Consider the following 27,481-nt stretch of genomic DNA (forward strand, 5'->3'; position numbering starts at 1 on the left):
AGTGATGCTCAGTGCAAATTGTTTCTTATCTATATAGAAAAATGTTCAAAATATGTTAAAAATTATGAACATATTGTCTGAAATAAAATAACTACAGTGTAGAAAGCCCTATGTAAAGAAGAATTCAACCAAATGTTAAAGATGTGTTGCGTTCAAGTACATTACTATTAACTATAGAAATGAGTCGGTTTAAAGGTCTAACTGAAGAGTAAAGGTTTGGTTTGTTATGTGATTTAGGTGAGACTAAAAAAGAAATCAGTTTAATGTTTTATTGCTTATTCTGTGGTGATTTAAGGGCTACACTTTTTAGTATAATGTCCTTCATCTTTGATGACTTATTCTGATGGGATGATTATAAACATTGACTTGTCTAGTAGGGTTGTTTGCTCCTTTTAGTACCTTTTTTGAAGCTGGAGGGAGATTGCGTTCTTTGGTTGCAATGTGATATGTTCATATATGTGTACAGTATGTATTTATTTCTGTACGTTATCTTCCATGCATCACTTTATATTATTCATTGCATGCAAATCAAAGCTCTTCTTAAACAAACTAAGGCATTACACAAATAAACTATATAGCTGTCAACTTCAGATTTTACAGGAAAAAAACCCAGATATCATTCATGGGGTCTGAAGTAAATCTTGATAGTCATAATCTCCACCCAGAGTTATTGAAAGAAACAGAGGTTATTAAAATTATCTTGTTACAAGACCCCCAACTCACATGTATGACCAGCTGTAGTCCCATGTCTGAGGTTTCCAGTCCTCCGGGCCCAGACTGACAGTCAGCTGGAAGGCTGTGGTGAACATCATGTGTGCTACCATCCCCAACAGACCTGCCACACAAGAGAACAAGAGATGATACGGACGTCCTCATCTGAGGGAAGAATGCACTTCTCTTCAATCACCACTTGGTGGCAATATTACATAGTATGAGGCTGAGGAGTCATTGTAACGGTATATGTAAACCTGCACGAATGAGTAAACTAATCAACAAATGAAATGTGTCACATAGATAAATTCCTCCTATATACAGTCCAAAAACAAAGAGTCCAAATGAATCTCTCTATATACTAATATTCAGGTGATTTTGAGGCTCATAGTTAGTCATACCTGATGCTGGTATTTTTTTGGCTGCCTGTTTGGGACTGATTACATCACCTGACCATGATCAGATGTCTATATCAATGCACATGCAGAATGCCAACATGTCTTGATTGGGTGAAAACCTGATATCTAAGCCTGGACAGAAATTCAAAGTGTCAAAACTATGTGCAGCCAAATAACCACAAGATGTTGTACTATATACTGCATGTTTTTGTTTGTGAGATAAAGAGAAAGAGAGTCAATTGGTAAGAGAAGTGCAGATTAGCTAATTTAAGAATGCTGCAACTGCTTCTGTCTGTGCATTTATACTTCCACTCCTCTTATTGTCTCTTTTCTCTCTTCTCTTCTTCTCCTCTAGCTTCTGTTTTCCTCTGTTCCCGTTCTTTTTGTTTTTTCCCTTTGTGTCTGGGTTTTTTCCCCTCTCATTTTATGTGCCAGATTTTGTCAGATGAAGCGCAGGCCCTCCTCACACACTGGACTTCTCATTGCCTATAAAATAGAGCAGGAATAATAAAAAAAAAAAAAACCCCAGCATGTGTAGCCGACCAATCCGATTACCACATAAGCCCCCCCAAATCCCTGGACTGAACAACAGCGCACCAGATTCAGCACCAAACACCTAAATTCCCATCTCATCCCTATCAATGCTCATGTATATTCCTAAAGATATCTTACACCCGCAGTATTATCATAATTCTATGCAGATCAGAGACAGCTTTGTGTCAGGATGAGCAGAACAAATCTGAGATCCAAGTCTTGGCACGTTCTGTGATGTGGAAATTATGCGTGTTCTTCTCATTCAAGGTCAGGTTCCTCCGTGTGAAGTCAATAAATGTCAATCCAGGTCGTTTATATTTAGCACCAAAGCACTTAACAAGGATACGCAGCATCATGGATGTGACGCCTCTGATTACAGAGAGAAAGTGAGTAAATGATCCTGATTCAGTGTCATTAGTAAACATGGCTTTACCCTTCAACTGCCACTAGGGGGCAACAAGTTTAACAAAGAATGAATGAATAAATAAACAAGTAAGAGGAAGGTTCTTAATGGATTTATGAGTTTTTTTATGTTGCATCTTAATTAGGACATGCCACAAAATCCCCTCATAAAAACATGTTGTGTACAAGCCTAAATGAAAGTTTTAAATATTATGTCCTCATTATTATGGTGTTTGGAAAAACCTAATTTTATTTTGGTTCATTTTTGGAACAAAAAATATAATTTGGAACATAAACTATGTGTATAAAAGGTGGTTAAACCCCACCTAGGGTTGCAAGATGAACTTGAATTGTAGTGAAATGATTCACAAGATTTTAAAAAAGCAGAAAAAATGTATGTATGTTACATAAATTATGATTGGAGTTTTTCCCTTTAAAAATATTAAAATCAGAAAAAGAATCACTGAATTAGTCACGACTATTAAACATGCAACCAGTGACAAGGGGTCACATGTAGAGACTGCGAGAACAGTGATCTTTCAGCGGTTCATTGCATGTGACACTGTGACAATCTGTGTCACACTGTACAGAATAAATTCTTAGGCATGTCAGTATGTGCTGTGAATGCTCAGTGAATCATCGTGCTACGATGCAGTCAGAAAAAACATACTGTGCTATATGCAAGTCTGCATCCTGGTGTATGAGTGGTTAAGACGCGTACCGTATAACCTTAATATTTATTGCATGTCATCACCCCTTTCTCCCTGTGTTTCCTGTTTCTTTGTACTGTCATACTATAAAATAAAGAAAAAAAAAAATTAAAATATATATGCAAGTTGAGAAATGTCATCAGCTCACATTAAACATCTGCACTGCTTTCATGTTTTGGAAATGAAGCAAACAATGTCATGTCGGCAGGTGTTTTCTGCATCACTTTATGCTGTATTCTGATTGGCTGGTTTGTAGATGAAGGTAGAAGCAACAAACAGAGACGTTAGGGTCACCAAAGCTATAAATGAGCTTTTGGTGGTAGTTCTTGCAGTGCAATCTAGGACCACCATGTTGGACAGACTAAAGATTTCATCATGTTTCTTTTGTGATTGTCAACTTTCATCAGCACCCAGAATCAAATACTGTATAGGCACCTTAACAATAAATCTGGAGATATTCTATATTTCTGTTATTATCAACAAATCCAAATACCAAAACCAACAATGAACTGATCCTACTAACAAGTGTTGCTAGTGAAGTCAAAGCCTGATATTCCTTTGTACCATAGAGCTCCATTGTTGTCCAAAAACTGTTGAAACACAATGAGTCACAGCATTGCACTGGATGACATCCTTCATTACCATGAACACTGTAATTTAGAGACACTGCTCTGCTGCTGTTAATCTGTGGCTGTGGTTAATCTTTTTAAAAAACTGAAGTTATATATTTATGATCTGTGTTTAAAGATGTATGTCTTTAGTAGGAAACAATGGGCTTGGGGCTGAGTACTACAGACAGGGTAGGGATGTCAGTATTGAGAGATGACAACACATTGTTGGTTTTATTCTTTTCATGAGATTTGTTGAAATAAGAAAAATGTAGACTATACAAGTGAATCTACATTACTTACTCTACATTGTCAATCCTACATTCTTACATGGTTTGGTTGGTTATAAACAGTAGTCTGTGTTTCTTTTGCATATGTGCAGCACAATCAGTTTAACTGAACAAACTGCTGTTTTTGCAGAGACGGTAAAGTTAATCACCCACACCGTAAGTTCATTTCCTACAGCAAAAAAAGGATCTCTTAGTCTTTCTTCCACACTCTCCTTTTTTCTGTCACATACTCTCACACTACCTCTTCATACTCTCTATAATAAAGGTTAATCTGCTCCCTTCTATCCTCTGGACCTCATTACCATAACCTCAATCTATTCACCCCATTAAAAACAAACAACTTTTAAATGCCTTTCTTAATTCAGAAATTTTACAAGCAGACGAAACACTTTGTGATAAGCTTGGGAGGTTGTTAAAAAGCCAGCATGCTGGGACTTATGCTGCAAAAAAGCGTCTTTTTTTTTCAAGAAGGTTACACTCAATATGAAGTTTACAAGGTTCACCTCCCCTTTTATGCAAACAGCACACTTCTCCAGACAGCGAGTCACTCATAAATAAAACATTGCACATGCAGACGGGGGTTGAGAGGTTCAGCTACTGTTCAACTGAAAGTTAGAATGGGCAAAATGCCAGGGCAAGGTCATGAAAACATAACTCAGTGAAGCTTGAGTTTGAGAGGCTTCAGCAGTGGGAGAGCATCCTGGGTTCAACTCCTGTCAGCAAAAATGAAAAGATTAGGACACCACGACTGGATGACTGAAAGATGGTCAACAATTTCTCTCTGTTGTGATATATTTATACAGAATATGTAAAGTCCGTAAGTCATCGATTTTTCCTGCCTGGTGTCAAATGTACCTAAACCCAAATATTTCCCATCAATCTTTCATGTCTCACCTGTTTGGGAAGAGGAGCCAGTGGTGATTTCTGCTATGATTTTGTATTAAGTTGATATAAGACCTTGTAAGATTTCCAGGAATTGTTTGCCAAGGCAGAGTCAAGTGGGAGCTAGTTAGGATACATTTCACCATGTTACCATCTTTGTTTGGGTGGAGCTAAAAAACAGGAGAATATTGAACTTATCTTCACCAAGTTGCCAGAAACACGAGTCCAGATGAATGCTAATGTTGCTAAAATCCACTCGTTAGGAATGACTCTAAATCAAAGACTATACAGTAGATAATGGCAACTCACTTCAATACAGACTGGTACTAAGTCTATGAACCAGTGTCTAATGAAGACTATATCAGGGGTTCTAAACCATTTGTAACTTAAGGCCCACCTCTGATTGTTAAAAAAAAACAACCTCAGAGGTCACCTTCCCATATAAATGAGAAAAAAATAAACTGGGCTGTAAATATGTGTTATGCCACTGTCAGCTGTAATGACCAAAATAAATATTCTGCTTACCCTCAGTGAGACACTTGAGCTTGCTTTTGGGAAATAATGAGATCAAGACGTGGGATGGGTTAGAGGCTGACATGCAGAGTAGCATTCAAAGTTGCTTTCAGTTTGTTCCTTGCCTTTGATTTTGTGACAGTCACAATGAAAAACCCTGACTCACATAAATAGGAGGTGGTGAAAGGTAACAGAAATTTGCCCGTTATGACAGAGGGGGATACTGACTGGCAGCCAGTATCCAGAGTGAAGCAAGGTCAACTTGTGTGAGCTGAAGCTTCAGACTGCTGTCTGCTGATAGTTCCATCAGTTCATTTTCCAACACAGTGGACAGAGCCATGTCTTCTGAAGCAGGATCCCCAGAGAAAACTAGCCAGCTAGCCAACAGTGGCAAAACACGTTTGTCTCTACGTGATGATGTGTCATGATTGGTGATATTGAAATGTAACTGGTCATTGAAATTGTCCATTTTAATTTGACTTTTTTATTTATGTGAATTCTTGAGCACATCTCTCTCTATAAAGCAAGGAATCTCTGTCTGTCTGTCTATCTGTCTGTATGTATGTAAGTTTGTCCCTCGCATATCTCGAGAACCATTGATCTAATCTACCTCATACCTGGCAGGTGGATTGCTGGGGAAACAAGGAAGTGCAATGTCGATGTATGAAGTTGTTTGGTTTAGCAGTTCTCGAGAAATATATAAAAAATACCTCATAAACAATGTTGATTTGCTTCTTCTTCTGCCTGTGAAGTCAACGAACAGAGATATGGACAGCACCACTCTGCCATTGCAACCTACAATGTGGTCGGAGGTAGGATTACATCCACAGTGTTAATGACTTGAAAACGTTTAAGAGACTTAAGCTCTACTATTGAACTGTGTAACGTTACTGTGAACGAAACTCAGCATGTACGTACAAGACTTAGTACTCAATGTCTCAAGCATGCTCAGAAATATATAAAAATACCTCATAAACAACGTTGCTTCGACAATGTTGATTTGCTTCTTCCTCTGACTGTGAAGTTAATGAGCGGACATACAGAGAGCACCACTCTGCCATTGCAACCCACATTGTGGTCAGAGGTGGGATTACATCTGTAGTGATAATGACTTGAAAAAGTTTAAGAGACTTAAGCTCTACTATTGAACTGTGTGCTGTGAACGAAACTTGGCATGTATGTTCAAGACTTAGCGCTGGATGTATCAATATTGCTTCTGCTTCTTCTTTTGCACATGGATGAGTGAATGAGTGGAAATACAGACAGCGCCACTTTGACATTGCAACCCACATTGTGGTCGGAGGTGGGATAACACCTGTAGTGATAAGAACTACCATAGAGAATGAATTAAAAAAGTTTATATATTTGTAGTGTCTACCGATAGCCTGCATCACAGGCGTTTAGGGAGCATTTGTAAATTGTAGCATCTACTGATAGACTGCATGAGAGGCGTTTAAGGGACGGGCACAACTCTCTCTAAGTATTGAGTAGTCGGCCCATTCAGCATCTTTTGAATGGGCACTGCACTAGTTTAGATATAAAAAGAACTAGCTTTGTAAATTCCAACCCCCACATCCCCATTTGGCAGTACCACTGCCTCGGTGGCCCATTAGATGGCGCTCTGAGGCCCACCTGTGGGCTGTGACCCACTGATTGAGAATGGCAGTACCAGATGTAGGAGCCATTTTGTTTGTTTTGTTAAAGAACTACAGGACATCACAGTTTGAGTTAAAATGACGCAATCACTGCACGTCTGTCATTCAACAGAAAAAGACACAGGTGTGTGACATGAGGATGCTGAGAAGAAACTGTTTTTCAACCACTTACAAGCAAGCTATACATTTAAATATTACATTTGTTTTCACTTTAGTTTTTGATCATGAACAAAATTATTTTGAGTACTTTGGATCCACTATGCGCACTATGCAAGCATAATGCACTGCACACTTCCATGCACTCCCACTTATTCATTCACTCATTTGCCCTGCTGCAACCTGACCAAAACCCAGACCTTCAATCAACCCAACTCAGCAAGTGAGTGATTACAGTATATATTGCGCATATTATGGAAGCATGTTGAAATGAAGTCCGTCCCTATAGGTATTCATTAGGATTGACTGAAAGCCATGACACTAGATACCAGTGAATCTGCATACTGAACAATTTCTAAATGAATCATTCCTGATTAACTCTGAATCAGCTGCTAAATGACACATGGTAAATGGACTGTGCTTATATGGAACATTTTGCAGAACAAATAACCCACGCACACACACTCATACCCTGTTGGTTGCGGAGCTGCTCATCTGGAGCAGGGTCTTCCTCAAGGACACTTCAACATCAGACAGTAAATGAATATGAATTACTGATGGAAAATAGGCTTTTGTTAATGTTTTAGATGTAAATAGTCACAAACTGGTATAATAGTTTATAAAGTATACAGTTGTTTTTTTTTCAACTATATACAGCTGGGCACTGTAGTTTTTAGCAAATGTTACTCAAATAGGAGGAAATAGCACAGTTGCTGGGGACTATTTTCAGCTGCGGATGAATACACATTTAGTAAACTTATGAGTATTTCCAGCAGTCGGAAGGTGAATGTGGAATTGACACAAAATAATTAATAACATTGTGTGTGAAGGAACACACCAGCCAATTTAACGGTGTGGGTCATTGATGTGTTTTGTATAGTTTTAGGACAACAATGGAGGTCTATATCACTGAGGCATAAGATATATCGGGCCTTGGATACACACACACACCCACGCACAATATTTGTTAGTAGCAATTAATTGTTGGTTTTGGTGTTTTCATGAGATTTGTTGAAAAGGATGTTGTGTACTGTACAATACTGTAAAGTGTTACCATGGAGTTTCCTGAAGTAAAAATATCCTTCCCAGTTATTTGTAGGAACAGATGAGCATCAAATGACACTAATGAGACACCAAGCAAGTGACACAAAGTTTGAGGGATATTCAACCAGTGAGGGTACAGCCTCTTCATTGCTTCACATGCCAACAAGATCAAAGAGGACTTACCAGACTCTGTACTTTGTCTAAAATCAAAGCATTAGTCAGACTAGGAGAATCCTATCTCAAATTCTAAGCCCATCAATATGCAGCCTTTGGCTCAGCGAGGTCTAAATATCCCGCATTCCTGAGGAGAGTTTCTTCAGACCTTTGTCATTGAAGTCAGAAGTGTTGCACACAAGATTATCTCAACTTTGTTGCTGATCAAGGGCATATACTTTTTGATCTTAAACTGACAGTGTTATGCCCCTGTCAGCTGTAAAGACCAAAATAAATATTCTGCTTACCCTCAGTGAGACACTTGAGCTTGCTTCTGGGAAATAATGAGATCAAGTCGTGGTGGGATGGGTGAGAGGCTGACATACAGAGTAGCATTCAAATTGCTTTCAGTTTGTTCCTTGCCTTTGATTTTGTGACAGTCACAATGGCAAACCCTGACTCACATAAATAGGAGGTGGTGAAAGGCAACAGGAATTTATTGCCTGTTTTGACAGAGAGGGATATTGACTGGCAGCCAGTATCCAGAATGAAGCAAGGTCAACTTGTGTGAGTTGAAGCTTCAGGCTGCTGCCTGCTGATAGTTCCATTAGTTAATTTTCTAACAAAAAGGACAGAGCCATGTCTTCTGTCTTCAGTATCCATAGAGAAAGGGTCCAAAATCTTAAGGTTTCCATGTTGTGGGTCCTCTGGGAAGTAGTCTGCAAACTTTTGTGACAAATGAGTCAAATGCTGGGTTATAGCACTGGATATGTTGACATGAGGAGAGGCTTCCAAAGTTTCACTTAGGAGTGAAAACATCTCAAATCATCCCATCTTTTTTCTTGAAGTCCTCAATTTTGTCTGAAACCAAAAACACTGTTGTTTCTGCCTTTCATTTATATATTGAGCTGATTTAACTGGTCAAATATATCTGATAAGTAGACCAGTTTTCCACAAAAGTTACCATCAGTGTAATACGCAGCAAGAGAGAAGTGCTGCTCTTCCACCAATGGGTGCACTTCTTTTCTCAGTTCAAAAAAGTGATTAAGCACATGTCCTCTCTAAAGCCACCTTACTTCACTGTGGTACAAGAGCTGCAAATGATCAGTATAAAGTCTTTCATACAGAGCAGCAAAACACCTTGAGTTGAGTGCATTTTTCTGAATATAGTAAACAGTTTTCACAGCCACGTTCATGATTTCATGCAGTTCTGGTGATATCCACTTTGTTGTAGACTTTCCCTATGTAAGAAACAGTGCGTCCACTCGACGTCTGGCGCCCTCTCTTGGATCTGTTTGACAACACCACAACGTATTCCTGTCTTTGATGCAGTGCAAACACCTGTATTTCCAATCAAGATCTTTTCTGGTAAAGTAATCATCAAGGCAGCGCAGTACATTATCTGCCATTGTTCTTGTGGGAAGCTCACAAACAGTAGATCCTCGTGATACAGTCCCAGCAGTATCTTACAAAAACTAACAATAAAGTGACATTGCTAATGTCAGTCAACTTGTCCAGCTGTATAGCAAAGTATGGGCTTGCCTTTATCCTTCAACAAGTTAGCATTCGATGTCATCACTCATGTCAACAATTCCTCTACTCATGGTGTCATTGGAGAGTGGTACTGACTGCATTTTGGTTGCAGCTGCCTCCCCTAGTAACCCTCGGCACATATCCACAGCACTAGTCAAGTGCTCTAGGAGCTACACAAGCAGCAACCATAAAGCTAGCTCTCAAAGTGTCTTTTGACTAGGTTTTTAATGTGGTGATGACTTTCTGTTGTGCCTGAAGCCCGTCCCTTTTCCTTGGGAAATATTCTATTGGCTTCCCAACACATCCCGGGTGCTTTGAGTTTAAGTGCCTCTGGAGCTTCGATGGTTTTAGCGCCTCATTTGACAGGATTTCACCACATTCAACACACTGTGTTTTTGGCTCAGCATCACTGCCTGCCATTGTGAATCCAAATTTAATGTATTCAGGGTCATATTTCCTCCCCACATGCTTTGGAGCTGTTACTGGTGCAGGGTTGTCTCCCACATTACTTTCTCATTTCAAAAAACAATCCATTTTGTGTCACTGCATCCGAGGGTACTTTAGCTAGCTAACAGTGGCAAAAACGTTTATGCTTGATGATGTGTCCTGATTGGCGTGGTGATATTCAAACGTAACTGGTCATTGAAATTATGCGTTTTCTGCCGTTTTTCATTTATGTGAATTTTTGAGCACATTTAGATAAATTACCAAAAAAAAAATAATTTCTCAATTTTAAGCTAACCATTTGGCAATACCACTGCCTCGGCGGCCCACTAGATGGCACTCTGAGGGTTAAGAATGGCTAGTCTTGGACACAATTAAATTTGGCTAATATTTTAACTTGAGAAGTGTCTTCAGTTTAACAAGATACAGTCCATATCAAAATCTTTGTTGTTACAATTTGATTGCTATAAACACAAGGCTCCATACATTATCCCCCTATCTAGCCTGGTTTTTGTCTGTTGAGGCTTCAGTTTTATGGCGCAAAGTTGGCAAATACACTGAGATTCCTTTATTCTCTTTCCAGCATCTCATTGAATCTAGGCCCTCAAGAAGTCAAGCTATTCTAGAGTCAAAAGGCATCTTCACTTGTACTAGCAAGGTGTTTCTGACCAAATAGATACAATATATACTGTATGTTACAAATGTTAAATATCTGTGACCATGTTCAAAGTGTGGACCCAGGGTGTACAGGGGGTACAATTCCTCAGCCTATGGCTCTTTTAGACATTTTCTCAATCTGACCTGTCAAGTGACTAAAACGCTGCAAGTCACTGCTACTGAGCAGAGTATCTTTCACTGCTGATTCACTGCCCAGGATGTGGTGGTCAGGCTCATTTTCACAGAGTGGATTAGAGAGAAGGTCATTGTTAATTCCTCCGCCGAGAGAGGGAGGCAGACTGCAAACTGGCTGGAAATCTTCTCAGGGGCTGAGTAGCTGCAACTGGCCTGAATATGTTGTGGGACAAATGCCAGCATGGAAACAAAGAAGGACTAAACAATAAATCAGTATTGTTAATGTTTTTGACTTGTGTACTTAGTTGTTCAAAATTGAAATTGACATTTTATATATTTTCTTGCAGTGATAAGTTCTGACAGACAGTCTTGGCACTGTAATTTGATTGGTGCAATATTTGTCTATGGCAATGAAAAGTTGGATTATTGTAACAATTGTTGTATCAACATTTATTGGTGTTACAGGCCAGTCAGTAATGCACCACAGAAGCTGACAGCGTTTCGGAGCATGAAGCAGATATTTAGAGATGAGTTTGACAGCTGCAACCATCCACTCCCAATAATTTGATTAGATATATCTGATTCTCAGTTTGATGGCAAGAAATCATGATGTGACTCACCTGAGAGCACAGTGAATATGGCAGCGAAGGCGTTGAGCTTGAGGCCGTCGATGACATTGCCAAAATGACACACCTCTATTGACATGAGGATGCCTCCAGTGGACAGCAGGAGGATATACAGGCACTCTGCAACAATGCACAGCCACAGCACTCCTGCGGAGAGAGTTGGAGTGATAGCAAAGGAATAGCAAAAAGGAAGAGAAAAATAGATATTCATGTTGTGGGGGTGGGGGTAGACATGGTTGAGTGAATGATGGAGGGGGTGTAGGTGTAGGAAAAGAGATGAGAAATGGGGGGTTGGGGAATTGAGAAAGAGTATGGGTAAGCAAGGGCAAAGGAAGATACAGGGAGGAAAAAAGAAGTAGAAGGAAGGGGAGGAGAATGAGTCAGGAAAGGTGGACAAGTGACCCTGTCACCCATATCATTAACCTTCACAGTCAGAGAAAGGATATATGATCTACCAAGAGACGCGCAACATCCTGAGCTCAGGTCAGTGTGCGTGGTAGGATGAAATATCAACGGATTTAAAAACCTGCAAATTTAAGCTGTGGTGTAATTGCATATAACACCAAAGGGCAGGTAGTTGTTGTGTGGTTAATTAATCACAAGGTGGACTAAAGTAATATGCCTGTTACCCAAAATATCCCTGTATGAATGATGAATAGAGTTAAATCCTTCAGCTAAAAGAGACCTTTTAACCTGCTCTAAATTAAATTCCACACCAAAGTAAAAGATTTCTCCACTTACATTTATAGTAGCAGGGTGGGGAGGATTAAGGAAAATGTTATTAGAAGACATTCAAAGCCCTAAAAGTGGCTGCAATTAAATGCATTTCATCAGAGCTTTCGTTTTGCTTTGATATATCTAATATTTTAATCATATGATACCAGCATGTAGCATAGCAGCATCAGCAGCTGAAATTTCAGCAAAAGAGACTGAAGCTCTCATGTGGATATATGTAAAGCCAATGAGCTGTGTGATAACAGAGCTCCATCATGTCTAAATGCACTAGCATCTAAGCTGCTGTTTCAGTGTACTCTTTGTTTCAGGGTCAGTGTCTGGTCTTTTTTAAGGAGAGGCAAACATAGAGCAGTCTGGCGCCAGACCTCTGAATCGCTGCCCACATCATCCTATTTTTCTGGTGTTGTGTTCATTCATGGCTGTTTACAAAGTTAGAAAAACAGCCAAGCACATCACAGCTTTTTAGGCAGGATTAAGAATGGGAAAACATAATTTTCCTGTGCTAGACAGGCAGAAAAATGGCAACAAGTTAGGATGAGACTGATGAAACTACACTGTTAATTGACTCCAGAAAATGGTGTTAAGTTTGACATTTTGGGAAATGTGCTTATTTACTTTCATGCTGAGAGTTACAGTAGATAAGAGAAATACCACTCTCATGTCTGCGCATGAAGTACAGGTACTGCAGCTTCCATGTCCAATAGAAGACAATTAGCTTAGCTTATCAAGTAAACTGGAAGCATGGCGAAACAGCTAGCCTGGATCTGTCCGAAGTTAAAAAATACACCTTCAAGCACCTCTAAAGCTGATTAATTAACATGTTTTATCTAATTTGTTTAATCTGTATAAAAAACACAAATTTTAAAACAACATTTTGTGGTTTTACAGGATTATATGTTTTAGCTTTTTCTGATGAACAACAAACCTGTGTTCACAATTGTATCTGTACTGTTTTAGCGGATGGATAAACGGATAGTTACAGCACATAACTCCTCCTAAAAACATAAATTGTCATTTTTACATTTCTATTTTTCTACGGACCAAATGATTGTGATACAAGAGAGCCAAGCTAGCTGTTACTGCTGTTCCTGGTCTTTATGCTAAGCTAAGCTAATCACCTCTTGGCTCCAGCTCTGTACTTAGTGCACAAACATGAGAGTGGTATCGATCTTCTCATCTGACTATCACCATGACAGGGAATAAGCGTTTTCAGGCATTAAAGTGGGCCTGAACAGCGTTCTAGCATTTTCAAAAATAAATTGGATTGGCAGTTTCATACAAAATAATGTAAAGCAAGTTCATTTTTCGTGTGCTGCATCCTGGTGTTCCTTCCAGCTGATGCCATTGAGACACTCACTCAACAAATCAGAAAGTAATGTCATCCCACGGCCCCGCCCTACATTCAGCACACGTCCTTCTTTTCCATCACTTCCCCTCAGTGGGTTCATACATGCAAATGCTGATAAAACTTGTGGCTGCAGCATCTAGCTAGCTACAGAAGGGGAGCCATTCTAAAGTTGTTTTTTTCTGAAGTGGTAGGTAATTTCAAATGCAACGTTTCAAACTTACTCAACAAACTCAACAAATATCCCCAAACACACAAGCTGTTAAGCTAAGCTGAGCTAAGCTGCTACGGGGGTTCTTGACTGACATCGCAAGCAGCGCTGGCCAGGGAGATAGGCAGGCACACTTACACCCCGACCAGCGGTGCTGGCAATGTCAGGAATCCCCTACAAGGGCCCTGGTCTGTCTGAGCTCACTGTCAGCGCGGGTGGGGTGGGGGTTGATTTTAGCTCCGCCACACTGGTCCTGCTTCTTGTATGATGAGCATAAAGTGTCCTCAAATTGGGATGAGTATTTCCCAATTAGAAAGTACATTATTAATGTTAATGTGTGATAATGATAAAATTTAAAGCTTGGATAGGTAATGTCATTCATTTTAGATTTTTTTTTTAATCAGACAGTGGATATGTCTATGATGAGTTGTTGAAGTTATCTGGTTAATTCAAATGCTGCACAGCCCAGAGCCACAGCAAGAAATGGGTGCTAAAGAGAGGGTCAGCTGATCACATAGCCTGTCCACAAAGAAAACAAGTCCACCAGAGCTCACAGTGCAAATCAATTTGGGAGTTATTTTGAGGCGAGTCATTTATCCCTGCTGCACCGTTACACCCGATTTTAGGGTCCCCCACCTGCCAAATCCCACTTTAACCCCTGAGCATTTTTACCAAAATGTGAAAATTAACTTTTAAGACTTGTTATTTTTCTGCTTAGCTTCACTTTTTTTCCCAAAATTTCAAACAATTTCTTAAAATGGTTATATTTCTTTAATGTAACATACATAATAAAACATAACAAAATTAAGTGCTTCTGGCAGCCGCTACTGCAGCTTCCATGTCAATTGAAAATGACGATAGCAGGATGGATGCGTCACTCGCTAGTGTCTGACCAGGGCAAAACAACCTTTCACAAAGAAAACAGAGTGAATAATGACGTGAAAAGAAAAAGGCAATTCAATCTGATTATCAGGCTAAACATTGCAGATGCACTGACCGGCAGGTTTCAGCACAGGGGGAGGGCTGAGGGAACTGATTAGAAGGGATGAGACTCTATGGAAGTGATTGATTTGCTAGAAAAACACTTTCCTTATTACCTAACAGTGCAACATATTAGTTAAACCACACTTCTGTGGTGTCACTCCTCCAGGAACTATTGATTTTGCTAAAATACTGATGATTCAGCCTTGTTGTTGACTTCATCACAGAAGATGCAGAAAAAGTAAGATTTATCTGTTTGCCTCAATGTGCCATGATAGACATCCGTTAATTGCAAGAAACCAGCATTAAGTCTTCTGATGGTGACTTCAAATTCAGTGTAGACTTTTAAGATGAACAGCAGCATACATGTGGCTCTTGGTGGCCAATTATGATCTACCAACTGTCTGCTTGGTAAAGGGAATCAATTGGGAGAAAGGCTTTGACATCGTTTCATCACAACAACAAAGGAATTTCTATTTCTTTTCAAAAAAGGTCCACTTCAGTCAAAAATGGTCACCACAGAGCTAAGCAGCTTACTCAGATCAATCAGGAAACAGCCAAAATCATGAGATTTCATACAGCAAGACGATTTGAAACCTGAAAAAGAAGGTTTGTGTCTTTTAACTTCTCTTAAACCCATGAAAGCAGCAAAATAAACTTTTTCATTAACTGGAGGATGTCTTGCTGCTTTACTGCTATATTTTACAAACATCTTGACATTTAATCTCTGCAAAAATGACAAATCATCCCATGTTCCTTTTTCACCGGTGAGATGGCATGACCTGTCCATATGAAACTGAATCAATGGATGGACAAACATGGATACTGTTACATTTGTTTCATGCAACAATATTTAATAAACTTGTATGCTTACCTCTTTCATTGGAAGGTGCAACATAAAGGAAACTTCTGCAATTTTCACCTGTAAAAGATTGCAAATGAGACACGTCATTGACACTCACTGACAGAATAGCACTACTGCAACAGGCTGATGAGTGAGACAAGGGGCTTCATCTGTATTCCATCAATTTTCCAGATTTACAGAGAGTCACATTCAGGCTGTTTCACTTTGTGTGACATAGATAAAGCTGTGATTTTCAATCACCGTTTGATCCAATCTATGAAGGGATTTCCTTTTTGTGTTTGTGCAATAACAAGCTCTGCCACCTCCCCCAGTATTTCAAAATCTCTGATCTACCCTGTAGCTGTGTTCTGGCCACAAGTGTGTGGGATTTCACTGTCTACAGAACAAATGCTTGTATGACGTTCTAGACACACATAGCCATGTATTCCTAGATCCACAGTTGAAGGACCATGCAGCTCTCAGATGGCTTATCTGGACGTGACCCATGAATCAGTTGAGCAGCTTCCACAGACAACAGTAAGTGCTGTACTGTAGGTAAGAGAATAAAACATCAGCTATGAATTGGATATACTAAGCCTTTAATCTGGCTTTTCTCCATGTTTTTCAGAGGCATTGAAAAATAGCTGCAACGAATACTTGATAGTGTAGTAATACTTGAACAATAATGTAGCACATACATGTTCTGTCAAAATGTATGTGCTACATTATTGTTTAAGCCATTTTTAAGTAAGAAATGTCAAACCATCTCTGATTTCAACTAAGAATATTTTATGCTCTTTGGTTTTCAGACTTTTGATCAGACAAAACAAGCAATTTGAATATGTAAACTAGTGATGAATATTTTCTGCCATTTTAATGGGCCAAGATTAATGGAGACAACAATCAACAGATGAATCAGTAATTAAAATAGTCATTATCTGAAGCCTTTTAAAGAAAAAAAGATCCTCAGTTCACTAAAACCTTGCATTAATATCCTTTAGATGATCACAAAAAGGCGGCTCATATTCAGGTGTGTTTAGAGGTGTTAAGATTTGAGATAATACTCTTTTTGTGATATTTATCATTTAAGTTTAAAATGAATTTCTGAGATTAATTACTAAATGTAGCCTGTGTTAGAGTAGGTTTAAACGTGCTGAAGGAAAATCCTATTGAACGCACGACTTTGCTTCATTTCAGGTTTTTGCTGGATCGACGCGCCTCTCCGCGCGCACCGCCCGCGCTCCCAGCATCAACCCGGCGCCTCCTCTTTCAAAAACTTACCGGTCATGTTGATGTTCTGCTCGCAGGAGAACCAGATGCCGGTGTGAAACTTCCTCATCACGTACTTATCCTCCCCGGTCTCCCAGATGTACTGCACCAGCCGCGTGTCGTTGAGGTTGGAGCTGTTGAACCTGATGCAGAACGACTGTTTGGTGGTAACCGGGCCGGTGCAGAACGGCTTCACCACTTTCCGCGTCCCCTCGCACCAGTAGCTGGTGGTGAGAGCCGACACGGCGAGGAACAAGGCGAGGAAGTTCAAGGTGAGAGCCAGCGACGCTCTCCGCCGCCGGTCTATCCCCATAACGGCGACCGGAGAAGTGAAGGCGCGTAATTTAATCCCTCGCCTTGTATGACACCGGATTCTGGCGATTTCTCTTCAAATCCTCATAATCCGGTTATTCCCCTTAATATATCCGCGGCTAATTATCGTGGCGCGCCTGGCCCCAACCGTGCGCTCTCACATCTGCTCCTCCAGCGCAGCTCACTCTCTCATTTTGTAGGCTGCCCCCATACCCACCTGATACACACACACACACACACACACAAACACACACGCACACACACACACGCACGCACGCACGCACGCACACACACACACACACACACACACACACACACACACACACACACACACGGTCCTCCATGGGTCCTTGATGGAATTTCTCTCCCTAAAAATCATCACATGTACAACAAACCATTTCATAGAATTTAATGATGCTTTTCTCTCTGTAAATCCACTTATTTCATATGCTGCTGCACATATTTCAGGAATTTTATTGCCTTGGTATCTAGACACGAAGCAGGATGATGCATCTCACGTGCGTCAAAGCAATTAATACGCTGAAACAGGCTGTACTGAAAACAGGTGGCATCCCACTGGCAATATTTAAATAAAACTTGTTTAACAGTCATATGAGCAATTTGCTCAAGTATATATTTTGCCATAGAACATATGACATGATTCGTTATCATGTTATCACTCCAGCACGTTTAAAGCGCCTGTAAAAAAGTATTCAACCACATTTAGGCTTTTTAAAGGGCCATTCAAGCAATTTCGTATAGCACTTCTCTGAGGTTTCAGATTAGAGTTTGAAGCAGCAGAGGCTGATTTCTTGACACATTGTGTGTGAACCAGTGTTTTGTGACACACACAAAACACTGGTTCCTACATTTCCCATAATGCGACCAATGGCCTCTTTTTGTTAAAGACCCCGTCTGCCTGGTCAATACTCACATTTTTCAAACATCTTTCACGCCCTAAATTTGTAACACAGACGTTATGTTACACATCTTTAATCTCAGTTCAAACTGAGATTAACCTGATGGCATCACTGATACATCATCAGACTGGACAATTCTCCTCCAGACAAACCTCTTAAAAATGCAAAATCCATACTGGACTCTTTTTTTCCCCCACAAATGACTAATTTTTATTAACAGACAAACAACAAAGCTCCTCCAGAGCCATGGAAGACATGATACAGTTGTACTCCTTATGGAAACTGGCTTTTATGTGTAAAATTGACCTTTATGTTTTACAACAAAATGTATCTTAATAAAATACAGATAAAGCACAAAAAAACGATGGCGTTTCACAAACCTTATTATGACACCTAAATCATCACTGGTGCAACCAGTTATAAGAGGACTTTAAAGGCACTGCATTATTTCTATAGGCGCTGTACAGTATATGTTTAAACTTCATTTATTTGAACAGTTAAAATCAAGAAAATTACACAGGAATGATAATGGAAAGTAATGCACAGGAGAGGAGAAAACCCCTTAACGACTTGTTCATCATCTTTGCCAAAATAATATACAACAGTATTCACAATGTCAAAGAGGTATATAGGTTATGGCTTAAAAAATAACAATAATATCATATTGAAAACTGACCTCTACTGGTGACATGTTTGAGAAATGGAAGAGTTGGTTGAGTATAAGTAATCGACTGTATCAAATATTTGCAAAATATCATAAATTGTAAGAAGCTGAATTTCAAAGCAGGTAGCTGGCTCAAGGTCACTGTGTGGCAATTAGTTTGTGGTTATTTTAATGAATTGCAAATGTGTTTGTTAATACTTTATGCACTACAAATGTGCAATATAAACTGAAATGTCAAGGGCCTTGAGGTGACAGTTTTATTATAACTAGTCTGGAGGCCCCTCTCTGTAGATGGACACTGAGGTACAATGTTCTTATTTAATAAATAAAATTGTGTTTAATCAGGACAACACAGACATATTGGTAATTATGAACTAATATATATGATGTTCAAAGAATGAGTGAAACAGGGGGTCAAAGAGCTTATTTTTGCCTGGGGGCTACCTGCGAGGACCACTGGTGCATGATGTGATACATTTTGGGATTTTTGAATGACAAAGAATCTCATCCTGAATAACAAAAGAACAATGAAAAAAAATGTTATATAATGTATATTTAAAAATCTCTCTCTCTCTACTGTTTTTTTTCTTTTGAAATGTGAACCCTTTAACCCGAACAGTGGAGCAGCTGCAAATCCTGCATAAATACATGTTTCATTTTTTTTTGGGCCAGAACATCTGGGACCTCTAGCAGATCCCTCCTTGAAAGGAGAGAAAAAATAACCGCTGACAGCTAAAGTTTATCACTCTACGAACAGACAGATACCACCGCCACGTAATTGCCAACGGGGGAATAGCTCTGCTGGAGCTGGGTCAGTGTGGGCAGGACCGCTCTCAATCAGGAGAGGAGACACAGAGAAATCTATGAAGGTGGTTGGTTAAACAGTTGGAGGTGTGAAACCCAGCTGCCAATATCTCCGGTTTGTCCCGAGTCCCTAATATCTCTGACAGGTTTTTACGAGTGTGTATATGTGCTCGTCTGCAGATATTCAGCACAACGTGGTGTCAGTCAGTAATTTCCTCTGTCTTACGTGTTGTAGATATGAATAACAGTGGGAAAAACTGTGTGTGTGTGTGTGTGTGTGTGTGACATGGGGAATGTGTGTTAAAAGGAGGCTGTCGAGGAACTGCAAACGCTTGTCCCGTGAGATTAAAAGTCATCATTCTTTCCTCATTGCCCCCCCCCTCCTTTCTTCTGACCTACACTACCCCATTACACACACACACACACACACAGCAGCAGTTTCACGCTGCTGTACCCACAGAAGCGATACAATACAGCCGTTCAATTTCAACCCCCTTCACACTCTTCCCGGCGTCGAACTGTAATCATCATAATTAATATCAGTGATGTATGCACTGCCTCTGCTTCCCGTCACACCCAACATATCCTCACTGTGTGTGTGTGTGTGTGTGTGTGTGTGTGTGCGTGCGCATACAACTCCCATGGGGCACGAGAGATAATCAATAGTGGGTTGCATGGATCTGACATACACTGTTTGAGCCAGCATCCCCAGGCCTGTTATCCTGATTCGAGGCAGGCTCTCTGTCACCTTCAGGTTGATCTATACGGTAGCTGTAGAGGGGGGTGGTTGGGAGGGGGGGGTTGGACTCACTTTGACTGGAATATCTCGCCAAGGGCCAGTGCCGCTGCTTGACTCATTCTCTGCCCCGAAGCCAGGAGAAGAAAAACTCCCAAGGACGAGCGGTGTGATATATTCTCATCACATGTGATGACCTTGTGGGAGCCTGATAAAAGATCTCAGGTGTCTTGTGTGCTGGCTGTTTTTTTATCAATATGTGAGGATATGTGAGCAATAGAGGCGCAGAGATAAATACTGCAGCGGTGGTTTGCATAGTCAGCTCAGATGATGGACTGTTGGAGTAAAGGGTGCTGCTCCTGCGTGAGGGCAAAGAAGCTCCATGTCTCCTCATTTTAATATTTGATTTATCTGTATACATTTAAATTTGTATGTATCAATGGGAAGTTGACAGAGTGCTGTGTTATTTCCCAGCAACACCATGCTTTACATGAAACACATTTACATTTGAAGCTGTGTCACATTTCAGGGGCTGGATCCTCTAAAGTTCACATTTCTTGGCCGAATACTGAAAATCATAACGGACTGATGAGCCCTGTTCCATTTTAAAGCTTAAATGCATGGATGCTTTAAACTTTTTCTTACATACCTCACAGATTGAGCTGCATATTAATATAATATTGCATCATTTAAAGATGACAAAATCAAATGATTATTTTTTTTACAGTGAGACAACAATGTCTCCATGAAGCCAAACAGGAAAACACAACATCATATGTTATCAGTAGCAACCTGGATACCGGTAATGAAAAAATGTGACACCATTGCAAACCTGGAGTCTCTGCTGACTCTATAAACTTCTTAGTGAAAAAAAATGAGAAAAACAGCAACTTTCAAAATTTTTGACATTTTGACATTGTTGAAAAGAAATAGTTTGAGGTATAGCAGGGAGCTGAGGGCTTAAAGGGCAGGTTCACAGTTTTCAGGTGTCCATATGAACAGTGAAAGAGGTTTTCCTCACTGTAATCATTCCTCCTGTTCATGCTGGCTATTGAAAAGATCCCCTTCAAATGTTCTTTCAATGTAAATGATGGAGGCCAAAATCCACAGTGTGTCCACACAGTCATTTTGAAGCTTATATGAGGCTTCAGTAGTCTGAGTTAGTCATATCCAATGGATATCTGCCACATTTACAGTCTTTAGTCTTTAGTTTTAGCAAATTCTCTCTTTGTGTTTCCTCAGACAGTGTTTCCCTGTTGAGCTGCAGTGGAAGTATAGTAACAAAAAGAGGGACTTTGGCACTGAAAAGATTAATATTAGCTTCAGATAAACTTTTAAATACATTTTTGCACAGGAAGAAGACTGTGGATTTTGTCCCCCATCACTTCCATTGTAAGTGCATTATGAAGGCATCTTCTAATGGTCTGTACGAACAGGAGCAATGAGTACAGCAAGAAAAACGTTTCATTTCATTTGGACACCTGGCTGTTGTTTTAAGACACCCTTGAAAAATTGTGAACCTGTCCTTTAACTGTGTAAAGGGAAAAAATTAGACAAGGAGAGATACATCCTTTTTTCCCGCCTGACTTCTCTGCAGCACTCATATGGTATATCCCATAAATCACAGCCTGCATGCAGGTCAGTTGTTTAATGGAGCATTCAGGTGATCCTCCTCAACTCGTTAAGTTGGGAAAAAGCACACACACCATGTCAAATTTGTGTTCAGGTGGTCATCAGTCACTAGTGTGTACTACATTACTATGTGCTTGAACTAGACTAATAGAAAAGCCACTACACCATGGAAATAATGGAAGCAGGTATAAACTCCACCGTTCATTCCTGCGAGCAGCCTGCATGTGTTGTTACTCAGATGAATAGAAGTTATACAGATATATTTACCTACACAATGTACACTATTAATCACACCTGGTTCAAATCATTCCCTTCAGTTCATTCTAAGATTCATACCCACTGGCTATGTTGTGCAGTCAGGTTGTTTTCCTATTTTTTACAGTAAGCGATTGCATCAGCATTCAGAATGAGATGATGTTACGGTGCTGTTTCTGTCTGCAGTTCAGTCTGATTCTAAGTGGATGTTTAGAACGACATTCCTGTGTTAACAACATGCAATAAAAGACATGTTTTTTCAATTAGAACTGAAATTAGTTGATTAATCAATTAGTCAATTAATCATTTAGTCAATCAGCCATTTGATAATCAATTAATCTTTTGAAGCAAGCAAAAAGGTCAAAACATTTCTGAGTTCAGCTTTCTTATGTAATAGTAAAAAAAGTAAAAGTAATTTTTGGGTTTTGGACTGTTTGTCAAACAAAACAAGACATTTAAAAACGTCACACTGGGCATTAGGTGGATGATGATTTTTTAAAAAACTATTTTCTGACATTTTATAAACCAAATGATTAACAGATGAATCATGAAAATAACCGACAGATAAATCACTAATGAAAATAACTTAGTTGCAGCCCTGGTTTCAAGTGCCGGATAGATGATGAAATACGATCTAGCAAGTCCAGTTTGAGGAATGCAAACACAATATCAGCCCCATAAGAACCAGACCTGACAGATGTAGTCCATCGGGACAGAAAATGGGCATCTGGTGTGACAATATATTGTTTTATCCTGTGTAGCGTGTCATAGTGGATGACAACCGACGCCACATCTGGGACGCCTCAAGATGTCCGGACAAAAAGATTAGCATGTCAGAATTTTTCTACCTTCTTCTGCTAAGCACGACAACTTCCACAACGTCTTCCGTGACATTGACCGATAGGTGCACAGAGCGCTCTTCTGTGCAGAACTGTAAACATGCTGAAGAGAAAGAGGAATGATGTTGGTGATGCTCATGCTGTGAGATGGACCTGTGAAACTGAGAAGTTAGTGGCACTAAGGCAACCAGACAGTCACATTATACACACACACCATATACACCACTTTGGACGCCATTGCTTGTTTACAATCTTGTTCCTGGAAGTTGTTCCTTGGCACCTCCCTGCAATGACATCACACAGGTTGTGAAAGACAGCGGCTATGATTGGTTGGGTACCAATCATGTCTCTCAGCCAAGTCAGAGCAAGAATATATGACTCTATAAAAGCCTAATTTGACATATGACATCTTATCAGACAACCCTGCGGTTTTGGGGGGGGTTTGTTTGTTTTTTGCTACAGTCAGTCAGAATGGGGCTTATGTGAGTTCAGTCTGTTTCAAGTTTGAAACTATTTAATTCATAGTACAAGACTGAGCCTATATAAGCAGAGTTTATAAAGGTAATACCTCAGACACCTTTCTGCAACAGAGTTATTGCATCATGATTATTTATGCAGACTTCTCGGTCTTTCAGCTTTAAACAGGAAGCAACATATTGTATATCACAGTTTAGCTGACTACGGCACTTCCCTCACCTCTGAGAAGAACTCCGATGCTTAAAGCTATGAATTAAGTCAGTGATAGTGACAATCCAGTATACTAACTTCAGCTTGAGGACCTGGCATTAAAGATTCATTCATTCCCATTCTGATCATCTCTATCTAATGTGTGGAGATGAAATGTCACAGATCATACTGTAATCTCAGGGTATCATAAAAATCTTGGCAATGTATGAGCAACTTCCTGATGATGCACTTATAACTTTTTGATTTTATGATCCGACCAAGGGCTCCCAAATACATTTTTATTTGTGGTCTGTCTGAGGCTAGACTGTGTCATCAGATCCTATACTTCATAGGTTCTGTCTTTAAAGAGCACCTTGCAGGTTGAATTTTTTACTGGATTTACAGTTTATGTATCATGAAAATTATCCTGTGAGAGGATAATGTATGATTTTATTACTTTAACGAGATATAAAGGCAGAAATTAAGATGGAAAAGTTAGCATTTTGAGCAGCGCCCTTTCAACAATGTGTCATATTACGTCACAGTAGGGAGTTCCTCTCCCCATCCCAGCTGCAGTACACTGTGCAGTACTAATTACTAATGAGTCTGAGCTGTCATCATTTAGAGACTTTGTATTTTTTTTTTTGCTAGTTTTGTTCTGCATTTGTCATTTTTCATCATCGTGAATAATGGTGTTTGTGAGACAGCACAAATTCCAGTCTGTCAGGACCTGAAGTCCACTTTCCTTGCAGGAAAAGCAGCGGCTAGTCTTAGTGCAGATGAAGAGAGGGACTCACTGTAGACAGGAGGGTTATGTTATTTGTGTTCAGGATGGGATGTCGAAGCCAGAACTGTGTGAGGCTGATAGCTGGTGAGTTTCCTCCGGTAAACACAGCTGCCTCATCAGCTCCGCTTCAGAAGCAGCACTGCACCAACCGGAGATCAGAGATTCAACTCCACGAAGACATGAACTGTTGTGGTAAATCCTTGTTTCTAATGTTTGTAACTTCCAAATCAGTCAGCATGCTGGCCTGAATTGAGAAGTAACATCTGATGAATGTTTATTGTTGTTAGGCAGTGTCACTAACCTGTAAAACCACCAGCTGATGAGGGATAGTGCTAACACCAGATTGGCTAGGGGTCCTAGCTGTATGAGGACAGACATCCTTGTGGTCTTCGTTTGTTAGCTAATGTTAGCTACATAGCTATCATTAACTGGCTAACTTATCTAATTTAAGAATATTGTCCTTAACAAAATGCCATGAGTTATGTTCGTTTGTGTGGAGTTAGTGCATGTCTTGTTTTGGAGAATTAATTAATTTTGCGGGTCCTAGCATACATGCTACAGCTAAGTGGTGGGCTGCCAAAACATTCTGGGTGGAACTTGCGCTCTAAAATTATTGTTCCACATATCAAGTGGATTATTAAACTATTTTGACAGTTAATTGTTTGGGTCACGAGTGTATTCTTCGTACGACTGTATGCACTGAATCATAAGTTCCGTACTGTGATGGTTAGGACTGGTAAAAAAGTAAAAAATCTTGTGTACAGATGGCTAACTGTTTTCATTAATGTACATTAATGTGTGTGATGTCGTCTGTAAACGCAGGACCCTGAACTGATCTGGCAGGCCGAGCTAATCTGGTACCTACAACATTATGACGTTAATTATTAACTTAGGTTATCTAATGCAGGATCCTGGTGTCTAGTTACATAAGTTGGTCACTTTGTTTGTTCAGTTAAAACATTTGTAATTTTTCTTCTCAGGTGATGTAATGTAGTTGTGATATAAGGTTTTGGGAAATGCTGCATTAATGACTGGTTTAAGTTGGCTGTTTTTCACATTTTCTTTTCACCATATTGTTTCTGTTCTGAAACAGGTCCAGGGAGGCTTTGGGTGCAGACATGAAGAAGAGAGAGTGGAGGACCTGAAGCTGTGGAGGCCAGCCATCATCAACCAGTTAGCAAATTCAGTCAGTCATATAATATAATTTATTATTTGGGTCAGTGCATATATTAAATATTATATCACTGAATGTGATCTAAATATTTTTATCTCCCCCAGAGACTCCATCAGCCCTGAGGGAGGACTACTCCCTCTCTGTCCTCCCCTGGTCTGGGGTCCCTCTCCAGATCCTGCCAACAGATCACCAAACACCAGTAAGTCAGCCTGAAACCTGCACAGCCTTGACGGTTTAACACAGAACTTCAGTGTTGAAATGCAGCACGAATGTTGTGGTTCTCAGTTTGCAGTTTGACATGATTACAAGTCAGATTAATTCTATAATTCATACTCATATTTACCAAGAGGCTACATTTTCAGTTTCAGACAGGCTTTGTTTATTTATTTATATTTGAAACCTGAGAAAAAAAAAATTTAGATCATGAATGATTGAGTGATCGGGTATTTTTGAACATTTTCACCATTTACTCATGGTTATTAAATAAAAAAATCTGTCTCATGATTGTCTATCTGTGAGTGTATCTGATGTAGAGCCAGACACAGATTGAAACATTTTGAAATAGCTAATTAAACATTGTGCAGTTTTGGCAGATCTACTCTGTGCTTTCTAGTTGTTTTGAAAGGGTAAATTAGTTTGACCATATATGTCTGAGATACATCACTTACAAACTTACGTTCAGCATTTTTGTGTGCATGTCTTACCTGATTCTAGTTAAATATATATATATATTTTATACCAGTCTTTCAATCTGTCAATCTATAGGTCAGTGGTTGTCTACTGTTACTCTATGTGTTAAAAACACTTATTGATCAGTTTGATGGTGATAGTTACTTTTAAGTTAGTGTTCTGAATTTTGGTGGTGGGATTAAATCTTGGTTTACATTTGTATTATATAATATGCTTTATTGTACTCAATGCAGTTGGAGAATATTAGAACGCACTAATAGTTTTATTTATATAGGTTTATTAGTATTGGCTGCTGATGTCTGCATGCCAACTGATAGTATCTGATAATTATGAAGCTGCTCTTAACAGCATAAAACGTTTTAATACATCCAAACAATTGGTTGTCATTGTTATAATTTTCATTAATTGTCACCTAAATGAGGCCATTGAAACCCTCTGTAATGTCCTCTGTTGTCCTATTAAAAGTCTAAATTAGAAACATATCTCTCTCTTTATCTGCCTCTCCCTCCTGATGTAACAGTGGAACACTGTAAAACGTAGTGTGGAGATGTTACGCAGTGCAAGATACGACTGATACAAGCTGATACTTGCACATTAGTTTCTGTTATGGGTAAGTATCAATACTCCTGCCGGTATTAGGCAACTAATACTAGTTTTGTTAAAGCCTGATACATGACAGCAGACAGACATGAAACTTTACAATGTTGTGATGTGAACACAGCAGTAGATATCGTTAGCTAACATTAGCTAAAGATATGTACGTGTATATACATATCTATAAGCTAACCCCGGTCACTCACCAAGACACCTGCCCAGTCTTCCACTGGTTCTCCTCACACAACTCAATTTCTCTCCTCTGACTGTTATTCCTTCTAACCCTAGTCTGTTCCTGGTCTCTTGGACGCCTAGCAGGCTCATAATTATAAGGCTGTCGTCCGTCATATGCATATGAATAAACATTTACAACCTCTTAAGTGTCAAAACTAGACTAGAGATCCATTCATTTCTTATCACTCACTTCTTCTTGACTGCTCTCCCTTTTGTTACGTCACTTCCGGAAGTAATGCGGAAGTAAAATTCTCTCACAAAAACAATTCCAGAAGTCACTGTATTGTATATATAAGTATATTGTCATGAACATTTAGTTCCTACATCACTTTCCTACA

At 39.5% G+C, this 27,481-nt stretch overlaps 1 protein-coding gene and 1 long non-coding RNA gene across 4 annotated transcripts in view; one reads left to right on the top strand and one right to left on the bottom strand.

Moving 5' to 3' along the window:
* The window catches only part of LOC121887236 (germ cell-specific gene 1-like protein), a 27,025-nt gene extending 9,666 nt beyond the window's left edge, over positions 1–17,359 (bottom strand). For both annotated transcript variants that reach the window (XR_006092943.1, XM_042397907.1), the window contains exons 1-4: positions 16,849–17,359; positions 15,598–15,645; positions 11,446–11,598; positions 724–835 (exon numbers count right to left, since the gene is read on the bottom strand). Coding sequence is in view for 1 of the 2 variants with exons in the window: in XM_042397907.1 (XP_042253841.1) it covers positions 724–835; positions 11,446–11,598; positions 15,598–15,645; positions 16,849–17,149 (614 nt within the window). In the remaining variant the exon portion in view is untranslated. The remainder of the gene's footprint in view (positions 1–723; positions 836–11,445; positions 11,599–15,597; positions 15,646–16,848) is intronic.
* A 6,871-nt stretch (positions 17,360–24,230) lies between these two features.
* On the top strand, positions 24,231–26,977 carry LOC121887237. Of its 2 annotated transcripts, XR_006092945.1 has the most exons (4): positions 24,231–24,643; positions 25,545–25,637; positions 25,730–25,824; positions 26,836–26,977. It is a non-coding gene; the product is annotated as an uncharacterized LOC121887237 (long non-coding RNA). The 2 variants fall into 2 exon arrangements; XR_006092944.1 differs by lacking the exon at positions 26,836–26,977 and having other exon boundaries at positions 24,232–24,643; positions 25,730–26,821.
* The last annotated feature ends 504 nt before the right edge of the window (positions 26,978–27,481 follow it).

This window comes from Thunnus maccoyii, chromosome 20, assembly GCF_910596095.1.
Source record: "Thunnus maccoyii chromosome 20, fThuMac1.1, whole genome shotgun sequence".
Lineage (NCBI taxonomy): Eukaryota > Metazoa > Chordata > Actinopteri > Scombriformes > Scombridae > Thunnus > Thunnus maccoyii.